The sequence below is a fragment of the Oncorhynchus nerka genome, linkage group LG14 (assembly GCF_034236695.1).
Source record: "Oncorhynchus nerka isolate Pitt River linkage group LG14, Oner_Uvic_2.0, whole genome shotgun sequence".
In the NCBI taxonomy this organism is placed as follows: domain Eukaryota; kingdom Metazoa; phylum Chordata; class Actinopteri; order Salmoniformes; family Salmonidae; genus Oncorhynchus; species Oncorhynchus nerka.
Genome location: NC_088409.1, coordinates 88,109,987 through 88,122,256, shown reverse-complemented (window position 1 = coordinate 88,122,256; position 12,270 = coordinate 88,109,987). Strand labels below are relative to the sequence as shown.

Below are 12,270 nucleotides of genomic sequence, written 5' to 3'. Positions count from 1 at the left end.
ATCCCCCATAGTAGATAAGTTGACCTATTCTATTGGTGCGCTTGTCAAGAAAGAAATAGCCCATTCCAAACAGACTCTGGGACAGTTGTGCGATGACATATCCCACATTCATACAATCAGTAGGCCTAGGCTACATCCCCCAGATCAACTATTATTTATTCAAATTACGGGGCGGTTTTGCGGAATCAGATTAAGCTTAATATTAGACTAAATTGCACTTTTAAACTAGACTAACTGAAATTGCATTTCTCAGACATGTTTCAAATGGTTTCAGACTTGCCCTAGTCTAGATTTAAAAAGTCTGATTTCCAGAAGGACTATTAGAGCTAATCTAGAGCTAAGTGGAGGCTTAAACTGAACCTGATAATAATGACCAAAGAGCACCAGCAATTCCAGACAGGAGAAACCCACGGAATAATGTTGATTAAATCAATTGCCATGATCGTTTCTTTATCTACAGTGCCTTTGGAAAGTATTCAGACCCCTTGACTTTTTCCATGTTTTGTTAGGTTTAGCCTTATTCTAAAATGGATTCAATAAAATAAAAAACACAGCAATCTACACACAATACACCTTAATGACAAAGTGAAAACAAGTTCTTAGGAATGTTTAGAAATGTATTAACAATAAAATTATTCAGCACCTTTGCTTTGACACTCGAAATTGAGCTCAGGTGCATCCTGTTTCCATGAATCATCCTTGAGATGTTTCTACAACTTGATTGGAGGCCACCTGTGGTAAATTCATTTGATTGGACATGATTTGGAAAGGGAAAATCCTGTCTATATAAGGTCCTACAGTTGACAGTGAATGTCAGAGCAAAAACCAAGGAATGAGGTTGGAGGAATTGTCCGTAGAGCTCAGAGGCAGGATTGTGTCAAGGCACAGATTTACATTTACATTTAAGTCTGGGGAAGAGTACCAAAACATTTCTGCTGGATTGAAGGTCCCCAAGAACACAGTGGCCTCCATCATTCTTAAATGGAAGAAGTTTGGAAACACCAAGACTCTTCCTAGATCTGGCCGCCCGGCCAAACTGAGCAATCGCTGGAGAAGCGCCTTGGTCAGGGAGGTGACCAAGAACCTGATGGTCACTCTGACAGAGCTCTAGAGTTCCTCTGTGGAGATGGGAGAACCTTCTAGAAGGACAACCATCTCTGCAGCACTCCACCAATCAGGACTTTATGTTAGAGTGGCCAGACGGAAGCCACTCCTCAGTAAAAGGCACATGCCAGACTGCTTGGAGTTTGCCACAAGGCACCTAAAGACTCTGACCATGAGACACAAGATTCTCTGGTCTGATGAAACCAGGATTAAACTCTTTAGCTTGAATGCCAAGCATCACGTCTGGAGGAAACCTGGCACCATCCCTATGGTGAAGCATGGTAGTGGCAGCATCATGCTGTGGGGATCTTTTTCAGCTGCAGGGACTGGATCAGGATCGAGGAAAAGATGAACGGAGCAAAGTACAGAGAGATCCTTGATGAAAACCTGTTCCAGAGCGTTCAGACTGGGGCGAAGATTCTCCTTCCAACAGGACAACGAGCACACAGCCAAGACACAGCGCAGGAGTGGCTTCAGGACAAGTCTCTGAATGTGCTTGAGTGGCCCGGACTTTATCCCGATCTAACATCTCTGGAGACCTTAAAATAGCTGTGCAGCGACGTTCCCCATCCAACCTGACAGAGCTTGAGAGGATCTGCAGAGAAGAATGGTAGAAACTCCCCAAATACAGGTGTGCCAAGCCTGTAGCGTCATACCCAAGAAGAGTCGAGGCTGTAATCGCTGCCAACGGTGATTCAACAAAGTACTGAGTAAAGGGTCTGAATACTTATGTAAATATAATAATTTCTAATAACTTGTTTATACTTTGTCATTATGGGGTATTGTGTATAGACTGATGAGTGGGGAAAACTATTGAATACATTTTTTAATAAGGCTGTAACGTAACAAAATGTGGAACAAGTCAAGGGGTCTGAGAACTTTCCGAAGGCACTGTACAATAATATAATACAGCTGACATTTGTTTGCTTTAGCCAAGGCTTTTATGTGACTCTCTTCGGGAAAGGCCCTTTCCTACAAGTACTGATCAGCTTGAGCTTTTTGACATCTGGAACCTAACACAAAATGCTTATGTATCAGTGTCCCAGGTTTTTAATTAGGCTGAACAAAGATGAACTGGTTAGTCCTTACTTTAGTCTGGGACTAATTAATCTGAAGTTAAGCAACGTCAGAAAGCCATTTTTAAAATCTGGATTAATTTAAATAGAATTAGCCTAGTCCTGATGTGAATTTGTTCTCTCCCCCCATAGGATAACCCTTTTTGGTTCCAGGTAGAACCCTCTTTAAAACTGGTTCTTCATGGAACCCAAAAGGATTCTACCTGGAAACAAAATGGTTCTACCTGTAACCAAAAAGGGTTATTCAAAGGGTTCTCCTATGGAGACAGGCAGACCCTTTAAGGTTGTAGACAGCATCTTTTTTTCTAGGAGTGTATCCTCTGACTCTCTCCTGAGTGGGGCTGAGAAAGTAGGTGGAGAGTTCACCCAGACCAAATTAAACCCATTTATCAGACCGTCTATTCCTCTAATCTCCACAGAGCACCACACACACACACACACACACACACACACTTCAGAACAGAAACCAAATCTCTACTATCAGAGTATAAACTTCTCTGCTGGTCTGTTTTTTTTTTAATCTGTCCGATGATTGGACGGCTGGATGGACTGATTGATGTACTATGCTGAGCTGTCAAGGTCATTGTCCACACGCATTAACTCCTCCACCCTTTGTCTGTCTGTCTGTCTGTCTCTGTCTCTCTGTCTCTCTCTCACTCCAGGTTATCTCCCAGCTGAGGATTCTGAGCCGCTCGGTAGCAGCAGGATCAAAGTTTGACAGGGAGATCTGGTCCAATGGCCTCTCTCCTGTCCTCAACCTATGGAAGAAACTCAACCAGGTAACTCTCTCTTTCTTTCTCCCTCTCTGCTCTCCTCTATCTACCTGAACAGCTGCTGTGTCTTTGTGTGTGTGTGTGCTTGCTCGTGTGTGTTGGCTGGTGGCTGCTCACTCCTCGGTTTTGCTAGTGTATGCAGTTGCTTAGAAACCACCACCTTTCAAATCAATGAAATGTCCCCTTTTGTGTTAAATAATTTAGCCCTTCTCTCCCTTCTCCTCCTCATTCCCCCTCTCTCTCTACCTCCCTCCTCATTCCCCACTCTCTCTCCCCCATTCTCTCTCTCTCTCTCCCCCATTCTCTCTCTCGCTCTCCCCCATTCTCTCTCTCTCTCTCTCTCGCTCATTCTCTCTCTCTCCTCCTCATTCCCTCTCTCTCTCCCTCCTCCTCATTCCCCTCTCTCTCTCCCTCCTCCTCATTCCCTCTCTCTCCCTCCTCCTCATTCCCCTCTCTCTCTCCCTCCTCCTCATTCCCTCTCTCTCTCCTCCTCCTCATTCCCCTCTCTCTCTCCTCCTCCTCATTCCCCCTCTCTCTCCCTCCTCCTCATTCCCTCTCTCTCTCCCTCCTCCTCATTCCCCTCTCTCTCTCCCTCCTCCTCATTCCCCTCTCTCTCTCCCTCCTCCTCATTCCCCTCTCTCTCTCCCTCAAATCAAATCAAATCAAATTTATTTATATAGCCCTTCGTACATCAGCTGATATCTCAAAGTGCTGTACAGAAACCCAGCCTAAAACCCCAAACAGCAAACAATGCAGGTGTAAAAGCACGGTGGCTAGGAAAAACTCCCTAGAAAGGCCAAAACCTAGGAAGAAACCTAGAGAGGAACCAGGCTATGTGGGGTGGCCAGTCCTCTTCTGGCTGTGCCGGGTAGAGATTATAACAGAACATGACCAAGATGTTCAAATGTTCATAAATGACCAGCATGGTCGAATAATAATAAGGCAGAACAGTTGAAACTGGAGCAGCAGCACAGTCAGGTGGACTGGGGACAGCAAGGAGTCATCATGTCAGGTAGTCCTGGGGCACGGTCCTAGGGCTCAGGTCCAGCATGGTTGAATAATAGTAAGGCAGAACAGTTGAAACTGGAGCAGCAGCATGGCCAGGTGGACTGGGGACAGCAAGGAGTCATCATGTCAGGTAGTCCTGGGGCATGGTCCTAGGGCTCAGGTCCTCCGAGAGAGAGAAAGAAAGAGAGAAGGAGAGAATTAGAGAACGCACACTTAGATTCACACAGGACACCGAATAGGACAGGAGAAGTACTCCAGATATAACAAACTGACCCTAGCCCCGACACATAAACTAATGCAGCATAAATACTGGAGGCTGAGACAGGAGGGGTCAGGAGACACTGTGGCCCCATCCGAGGACACCCCGGACAGGGCCAAACAGGAAGGATATAACCCCACCCACTTTGCCAAAGCACAGCCCCCACACCACTAGAGGGATATCTTCAACCACCAACTTACCATCCTGAGACAAGGCCGAGTATAGCCCACAAAGATCTCCGCCACGGCACAACCCAAGGGGGGGCGCCAACCCAGACAGGCCGACCACAACAGTGAATCAACCCACCCAGGTGACGCACCCCCCAGGGACGGCATGAGAGAGCCCCAGTAAGCCAGTGACTCAGCCCCGTAACAGGGTAGAGGCAGAGAATCCCAGTGGAAAGAGGGGAATCGGCCAGGCAGAGACAGCAAGGGCGGTTCGTTGCTCCAGAGCCTTTCCGTTCACCTTCCCACTCCTGGGCCAGACTACACTCAATCATATGACCCACTGAAGAGATGAGTCTTCAGTAAAGACTTAAAGGTTGAGACCGAGTTTGCGTCTCTGACATGGGTAGGCAGACCGTTCCATAAAAATGGAGCTCTATAGGAGAAAGCCCTGCCTCCAGCTGTTTGCTTAGAAATTCTAGGGACAATTAGGAGGCCTGCGTCTTGTGACCATAGCGTACGTGTAGGTATGTACGGCAGGACCAAATCAGAGAGATAGGTAGGAGCAAGCCCATGTAATGCTTTGTAGGTTAGCAGTAAAACCTTGAAATCAGCCCTTGCTTTGACAGGAAGCCAGTGTAGAGAGGCTAGCACTGGAGTAATATGATCAAATTTTTTGGTTCTAGTCAGGATTCTAGCAGCCGTATTCAGCACTAACTGAAGTTTATTTAGTGCTTTATCCGGGTAGCCGGAAAATAGAGCATTGCAGTAGTCTAACCTAGAAGTGACAAAAGCATGGATTAATTTTTCTGCATCATTTTTGGACAGAAAGTTTCTGATTTTTGCAATGTTACGTAGATGGAAAAAGCTGTCCTCGAAATGGTCTTGATATGTTCTTCAAAAGAGAGATCAGGGTCCAGAGTAACGCCGAGGTCCTTCACAGTTTTATTTGAGACGACTGTACAACCATTAAGATTAATTGTCAGATTCAACAGAAGATCTCTTTGTTTCTTGGGACCTAGAACAAGCATCTCTGTTTTGTCCGAGTTTAATAGTAGAAAGTTTGCAGCCATCCACTTCCTTATGTCTGAAACACATGCTTCTAGCGAGGGCAATTTTGGGGTTTCACCATGTTTCATTGAAATGTACAGCTGTGTGTCATCCGCATAGCAGTGAAAGTTTACATTATGTTTTCGAATAACATCCCCAAGAGGTAAAATATATAGTGAAAACAATAGTGGTCCTAAAACAGAACCTTGAGGAACACCGAAATTTACAGTTGATTTGTCAGAGGACAAACCATTCACAGAGACAAACTGATATCTTTCCGACAGATAAGATCTAAACCAGGCCAGAACATGTCCGTGTAGACCAATTTGGGTTTCCAATCTCTCCAAAAGAATGTGGTGATCGATGGTATCAAAAGCAGCACTAAGGTCTAGGAGCACGAGGACAGATGCAGAGCCTCGGTCCGTTGCCATTAAAATGTCATTTACCACCTTCACAAGTGCCGTCTCAGTGCTATGATGGGGTCTAAAACCAGACTGAAGCATTTCGTATACATTGTTTGTCTTCAGGAAGGCAGTGAGTTGCTGCGCAACAGCCTTCTCTAAAATTTTTGAGAGGAATGGAAGATTCGATATAGGCCGATTAGTTTTTTATATTTTCTGGGTCAAGGTTTGGCTTTTTCAAGAGAGGCTTTATTACTGCCACTTTTAGTGAGTTTGGTACACATCCGGTGGATAGAGAGCCGTTTATTATGTTCAACATAGGAGGGCCAAGCACAGGAAGCAGCTCTTTCAGTAGTTTAGTTGGAATAGGGTCCAGTATGCAGCTTGAAGGTTTAGAGGCCATGATTATTTTCATCATTGTGTCAAGAGATATAGTACTAAAAGACTTGAGCGTCTCTCTTGATCCTAGGTCCTGGCAGAGTTGTGCAGACTCAGGACAACTGAGGTTTGGAGGAATACGCAGGTTTAAAGAGGAGTCCGTAATTTGCTTTCTAATAATCATAATCTTTTCCTCAAAGAAGTTCATGAATTTATCACTGCTAAAGTGAAAGTCATCCTCTCTTGGGGAATGCTGCTTTTTAGTTAGCTTTGCGACAGTATCAAAAAGGAATTTCGGATTGTTCTTATTTTCCTCAATTAAGTTAGAAAAATAGGATGATCGAGCAGCAGTAAGGGCTCTTCGGTACTGCACGGTACCGTCCTTCCAAGCTAGTCGGAAGACTTCCAGTTTGGTGTGGCGCCATTTCCGTTCCAATTTTCTGGAAGCTTGCTTCAGAGCTCGGGTATTTTCTGTGTACCAGGGAGCTAGTTTCTTATGAGACATTTTTTTAGTTTTTAGGGGTGCAACTGCATCTAGGGTATTGCGCAAGGTTAAATTGAGATACTCAGTTAGGTGGTTAACGGATTTTTGTCCTCTGGCGTCCTTGGGTAGGCAGAGGGAGTCTGGAAGGGCATCAAGGAATCTTTGTGTTGTCTGTGAATTTATAGCACGACTTTTGATGTTCCTTGGTTGGGGTCTGAGCAGATTATTTGTTGCAATTGCAAACGTAATAAAATGGTGGTCCGATAGTCCAGGATTATGAGGAAAAACATTAAGATCCACAACATTTATTCCATGGGACAAAACTAGGTCCAGCGTATGACTGTGACAGTGAGTGGGTCCAGAGACATGTTGGACAAAACCCACTGAGTCGATGATGGCTCCGAAAGCCTTTTGGAGTGGGTCTGTGGACTTTTCCATGTGAATATTAAAGTCACCAAAGATTAGAATATTATCTGCAATGACTACAAGGTCCGATAGGAATTCAGGGAACTCAGTGAGAAACGCCCTCCTCCTCATTCCCCTCTCTCTCCCTCCTCCTCATTCCCTCTCTCTCTCCCTCCTCCTCATTCCCCTCTCTCTCCCTCCTCCTCATTCCCCTCTCTCTCTCCCTCCTCCTCATTCCCCTCTCTCTCCCTCCTCCTCATTCCCTCTCTCTCTCCCTCCTCCTCATTCCCCTCTCTCTCTCCCTCCTCCTCATTCCCTCTCTCTCTCCCTCCTCCTCATTCCCCTCTCTCTCCCATTAGTTTCTGTCTTGTTCTGTGGGCCTGAAAACACGATATATTATTATGTCTGTGTGTGTATTGTTGATGTACCTGTGTCCTCCTAGCCTCAGTAATAGGGATCTGATATATGTGTTTATATGTAAATGACCTCACAGCTGCTGTTGTTGTCTGTTGATTGGTCATTGAGGTGGGTGAAGTGTTTTTTGATTGGCTATAATAATGTCTGTCTTCAGGAGACAGAAGAGAAGAGGAGACTGTACTTAGTTTTTCCTTTGTAAACAAGCTTATTTTATGTTAATAATACCCCAGTTGCCATTAATGAGTTTATGTCGTGTCCCCTCTGCCCAATGTGTCTGTCTTTAAGTTAATGCTTCATCCTGGGTATGGATTCACCAGAGCATTGAGGTGCAAAATCCCCAAATATCTGAACAGTCATGCACCACCACCAATGTTGATTCTGATATAATGTATCACTTTCTCTGTGGAAACAGAAGTGTTTGTCTCTTGGGTCCATTCTAACAGTGGTTCTCTGTGGAAACAGAAGTGTTTGTCTCTTGGGTCCATTCTAACAGTGGTTCTCTGTGGAAACAGAAGTGTTTGTCTCTTGGGTCCATTCTAACAGTGGTTCTCTGTGGAAACAGAAGTGTTTGTCTCTTGGGTCCATTCTAACAGTGGTTCTCTGTGGAAACAGAAGTGTTTGTCTCTTGGGTCCATTCTAACAGTGGTTCTCTGTGGAAACAGAAGTGTTTGTCTCTTGGGTCCATTCTAACAGTGGTTCTCTGTGGAAACAGAAGTGTTTGTCTCTTGGGTCCATTCTAACAGTGGTTCTCTGTGGAAACAGAAGTGTTTGTCTCTTGGGTCCATTCTAACAGTGGTTCTCTGTGGAAACAGAAGTGTTTGTCTCTTGGGTCCATTCTAACAGTGGTTCTCTGTGGAAACAGAAGTGTTTGTCTCTTGGGTCCATTCTAACAGTGGTTCTCTGTGGAAACAGAAGTGTTTGTCTCTTGGGTCCATTCTAACAGTGGTTCTCTGTGGAAACAGAAGTGTTTGTCTCTTGGGTCCATTCTAACAGTGGTTCTCTGTGGAAACAGAAGTGTTTGTCTCTTGGGTCCATTCTAACAGTAGTTCTCTGTGGAAACAGAAGTGTTTGTCTCTTGGGTCCATTCTAACAGTGGTTCTCTGTGGAAACAGAAGTGTTTGTCTCTTGGGTCCATTCTAACAGTGGTTCTCTGTGGAAACAGAAGTGTTTGTCTCTTGGGTCCATTCTAACGGTGGTTCTCTGTGGAAACAGAAGTGTTTGTCTCTTGGGTCCATTCTAACAGTGGTTCTCTGTGGAAACAGAAGTGTTTGTCTCTTGGGTCCATTCTAACAGTGGTTCTCTGTGGAAACAGAAGTGTTTGTCTCTTGGGTCCATTCTAACAGTGGTTCTCTGTGGAAACAGAAGTGTTTGTCTCTTGGGTCCATTCTAACGGTGGTTCTCTGTGGAAACAGAAGTGTTTGTCTCTTGGGTCCATTCTAACAGTGGTTCTCTGTGGAAACAGAAGTGTTTGTCTCTTGGGTCCATTCTAACGGTGGTTCTCTGTGGAAACAGATCATGTATTCAGTGTGTGTCCTAGTGTTGTTTACTCAAATATAATTCAAGTCTCTATAAAGCTGATTAAGTTCCTTCATCGTGTGTGTGTGTGTGTGCGTGCGTGCGTGTGTGTGTGTGCATTTCCTCTTCTTGTAAACATCCCCACTGTGAGTCTCTCAGGTGGGTCATTGTTTATTTAATGATTCATGTTGCTATAGTGGAGCAGTGTTGTATGTTGCAGACGTCATTGTTCTTTCTTCCCCAGGACCAGGCTCTGACTTTTCTGAGAGTAAGAATAGGCTACACACACACACACACACACACACATTGTCGTGTTTGATATCAGTAGGAGAATGATGTATTGTGTTAGTGTTTTTATATGGGTGTCGCTTTGACATCCCAGAATCTAGTGCAGCACCCCACTGGTTTTAATTAATGGCTGGTCCCACATCGGGTCCCTGTAAAACCTCATTAGCATGTGTTACCCAGCCTGCACCAGGGCGAGAGAATACAACGCTGAGGAAGAACACAAACAACAGAGAGAATAAAAGAAGAGGAGGACAGTGCGTCTCTGTTTTGTTGTCTTAGGAGAGAGTGATCGTGTGAATACAGGACTGTTATTGTGTCAGAGCAGTGTGTTTTTGCTAAATTAATTCACTCTTTTCTCCCTGTGATTTTGGGAGGCAGTTGAGGGGATCATTGGTTTGTATATTATTTTGTTCACAACCCTTTGACGACTCTTTTTGGTGCGTGTGTGTTTTTGTGTAGTGCGAGCCTGTGTGTATCAAACCCAGATCCTAGCCCCCTGACGGTAGCAGATATGAATGCTCCATTCCATTGGTCAGTCTACGAGGGGCGGATCCTCTCTGTAATGAGTGGTGTATAACTAGCTCAAGAAGGACGAGCAGCTAATGACCAGCTAATTACTCATCCTACTACCTCCTAGCAGCGAGCTAATCATCTCTAGTCAATCACCTATTAATCGTCTGTTGGCATTAAACTATTGGGGTGGCATGCATTTTACCCAAGTCATTTAATTATCCTCTCTCTCTCTCTTTCTCTCTCTCTTTCTGTTCATCTGTCACTCTCTCTCTCTCTCTCTTTCTGTTCATCTGTCGCTCTCTCTTCTCTCTTTTCTCTTTTCGAATTCTTTGTGGATCGGTGTAATCTGAGGGAAATATGTTTCTCTAATATGGTAATACATTGGGCAGGAGGTTAGGAAGTGCAACTCAGTTTCCACCTCATTTGTGGGCAGTGAGCACATAGCCTGTCTTCTCTTGAGAGCCATGTCTGCCTACGGCGGCCTTTCTCAATAGCAAGGCTATGCTCATTGAGTCTGTACATAGTCAAAGCTTTCCTTAATTTTGGGTCAGTCACAGTGGTCAGGTATTCTGCCGCTGTGTACTCTCTGTGTAGGGCCAAATAGCATTCTAGTTTGCTCTGTTTTTTTGTTAATTCTTTCCAATGTGTCAAGTAATTATCTTTTTGTTTTCTCATGATTTGGTTGGGTCTAATTGTGCTGTTGTCCTGGGGCTCTGTAGGGTGTGTTTGTGAACAGAGCCCCAGGACCAGCTTGCTTAGGGGACTCTTCTCCAGGTTCATCTGTCTGTAGGTGATGGCTTTGTTATGGAAGGTTTGGGAATCGCTTCCTTTTAGGTGGTTGTAGAATTTAACGGCTCTTTTCTGGATTTTGATCATTAGTGGGTATCGGCCTAATTCTGCTCTGCATGCATTATTTGGAGTTCTACGTTGTACACGGAGGATATTTTTGCAGAATTCTGCGTGCAGAGTATCAATTTGGTGTTTGTCCCATTTTGTGAAGTCTTGGTTGGTGAGCGGACCCCAGACCTCACAACCATAAAGGGCAATGGGCTCTATGACTGATTCAAGTATTTTTAGCCAAATCCTAATTGGTATGTTGAAATTTATGTTCCTTTTGATGGCATAGAATGCCCTTCTTGCCTTGTCTCTCAGATCGTTCACAGCTTTCTGGAAGTTACCTGTGGCGCTGATGTTTAGGCCAAGGTATGTATAGTTTTTTGTGTGCTCTAGGGCAACAGTGTCTAGATGGAATTTGTATTTGTGGTCCTGGTGACTGGACCTTTTTTGGAACACCATTATTTTGGTCTTACTGAGATTTACTGTCAGGGCCCAGGTCTGACAGAATCTGTGCATAAGATCTAGGTGCTGCTGTAGGCCCTCCTTGGTTGGTGACAGAAGCACCAGATCATCAGCAAACAGCAGACATTTGACTTCGGATTCTAGCAGGGGGAGGCCGGGTGCTGCAGACTTTTCTAGTGCCCGCGCCAATTCGTTGATATATATGTTGAAGAGGGTGGGGCTTAAGCTGCATCCCTGTCTCACCCCACAACCCTGTGTGAAGAAATGTGTGTGTTTTTTGCCAATTTTAACCGCACACTTGTTGTTTGTGTACATGGATTTTATAATGTAGTATGTTTTACCCCCAACACCACTTTCCATCAGTTTGTATAGCAGACCCTCATGCCAAATTGAGTCGAAGGCTTTTTTGAAATCAACAAAGCATGAGAAGACTTTGCCTTTGTTTTGGTTTGTTTGGTTGTCAATTAGGGTGTGCAGGGTGAATACATGGTCAAAGCCAATTTGACATTTGCTCAGTACATTGTTTTCATTAAGGAAATGTACGAGTCTGCTGTTAATGATAATGCAGAGGATTTTCCCAAGGTTACTGTTGACACATATTCCACGGTAGTTATTCTCTCACTCTATCACTCTTCTCTCTCTCTCTCTCTCTCGCTCTCTTTCTCTCTCTCTCTCTCTCTCTCTCTCTCTCTCTCTCTCTCTCTCTCTGTCTTTCAGGGCTCGTCGCTCATCCATCAAAAAGTTGCCCCACCGACTGAAGGTCAGGGGTCACCTGTCTTGTCCTTCATTGTTCTGGAACAGTTCAATGCTATCCGATTGGTCCAGGGCATCCACCAATCCCTGGCTGCGCTGAGTAAGGTGATCAGAGGGACTTCGCTGCTCACCGCTGACGTCCACAAACTGGCCACTGCTCTACTCAACCAGGAGGTAGTGTGTGTGTGTGTGGGGGGGTGTTACCATCCCATGGGCTTGGCATCAGACCATCACAGCCCTTTTCGGTAACACTTTATTTTAACGGTCTGTGATAAACCATATTTAAGGCGTTTTATAAAGTGTCTGTTCATCATGTATTAATCATTACTCCCACATTTATAAACCATTTACTAATCATTAGTAAGTATTTTTGCAGCCCCTAA

The 12,270-nt window shown here is 44.7% G+C and overlaps 1 protein-coding gene across 1 annotated transcript in view; it reads left to right on the top strand.

Moving 5' to 3' along the window:
- The window catches only part of dync2h1 (dynein cytoplasmic 2 heavy chain 1), a 377,649-nt gene that overhangs the window by 342,757 nt on the left and 22,622 nt on the right, over nt 1-12,270 (top strand). The window contains exons 85-86 of the mRNA XM_065000515.1: nt 2,843-2,959; nt 11,852-12,061. Coding sequence (XP_064856587.1) covers nt 2,843-2,959; nt 11,852-12,061 — 327 coding nt within the window. The remainder of the gene's footprint in view (nt 1-2,842; nt 2,960-11,851; nt 12,062-12,270) is intronic.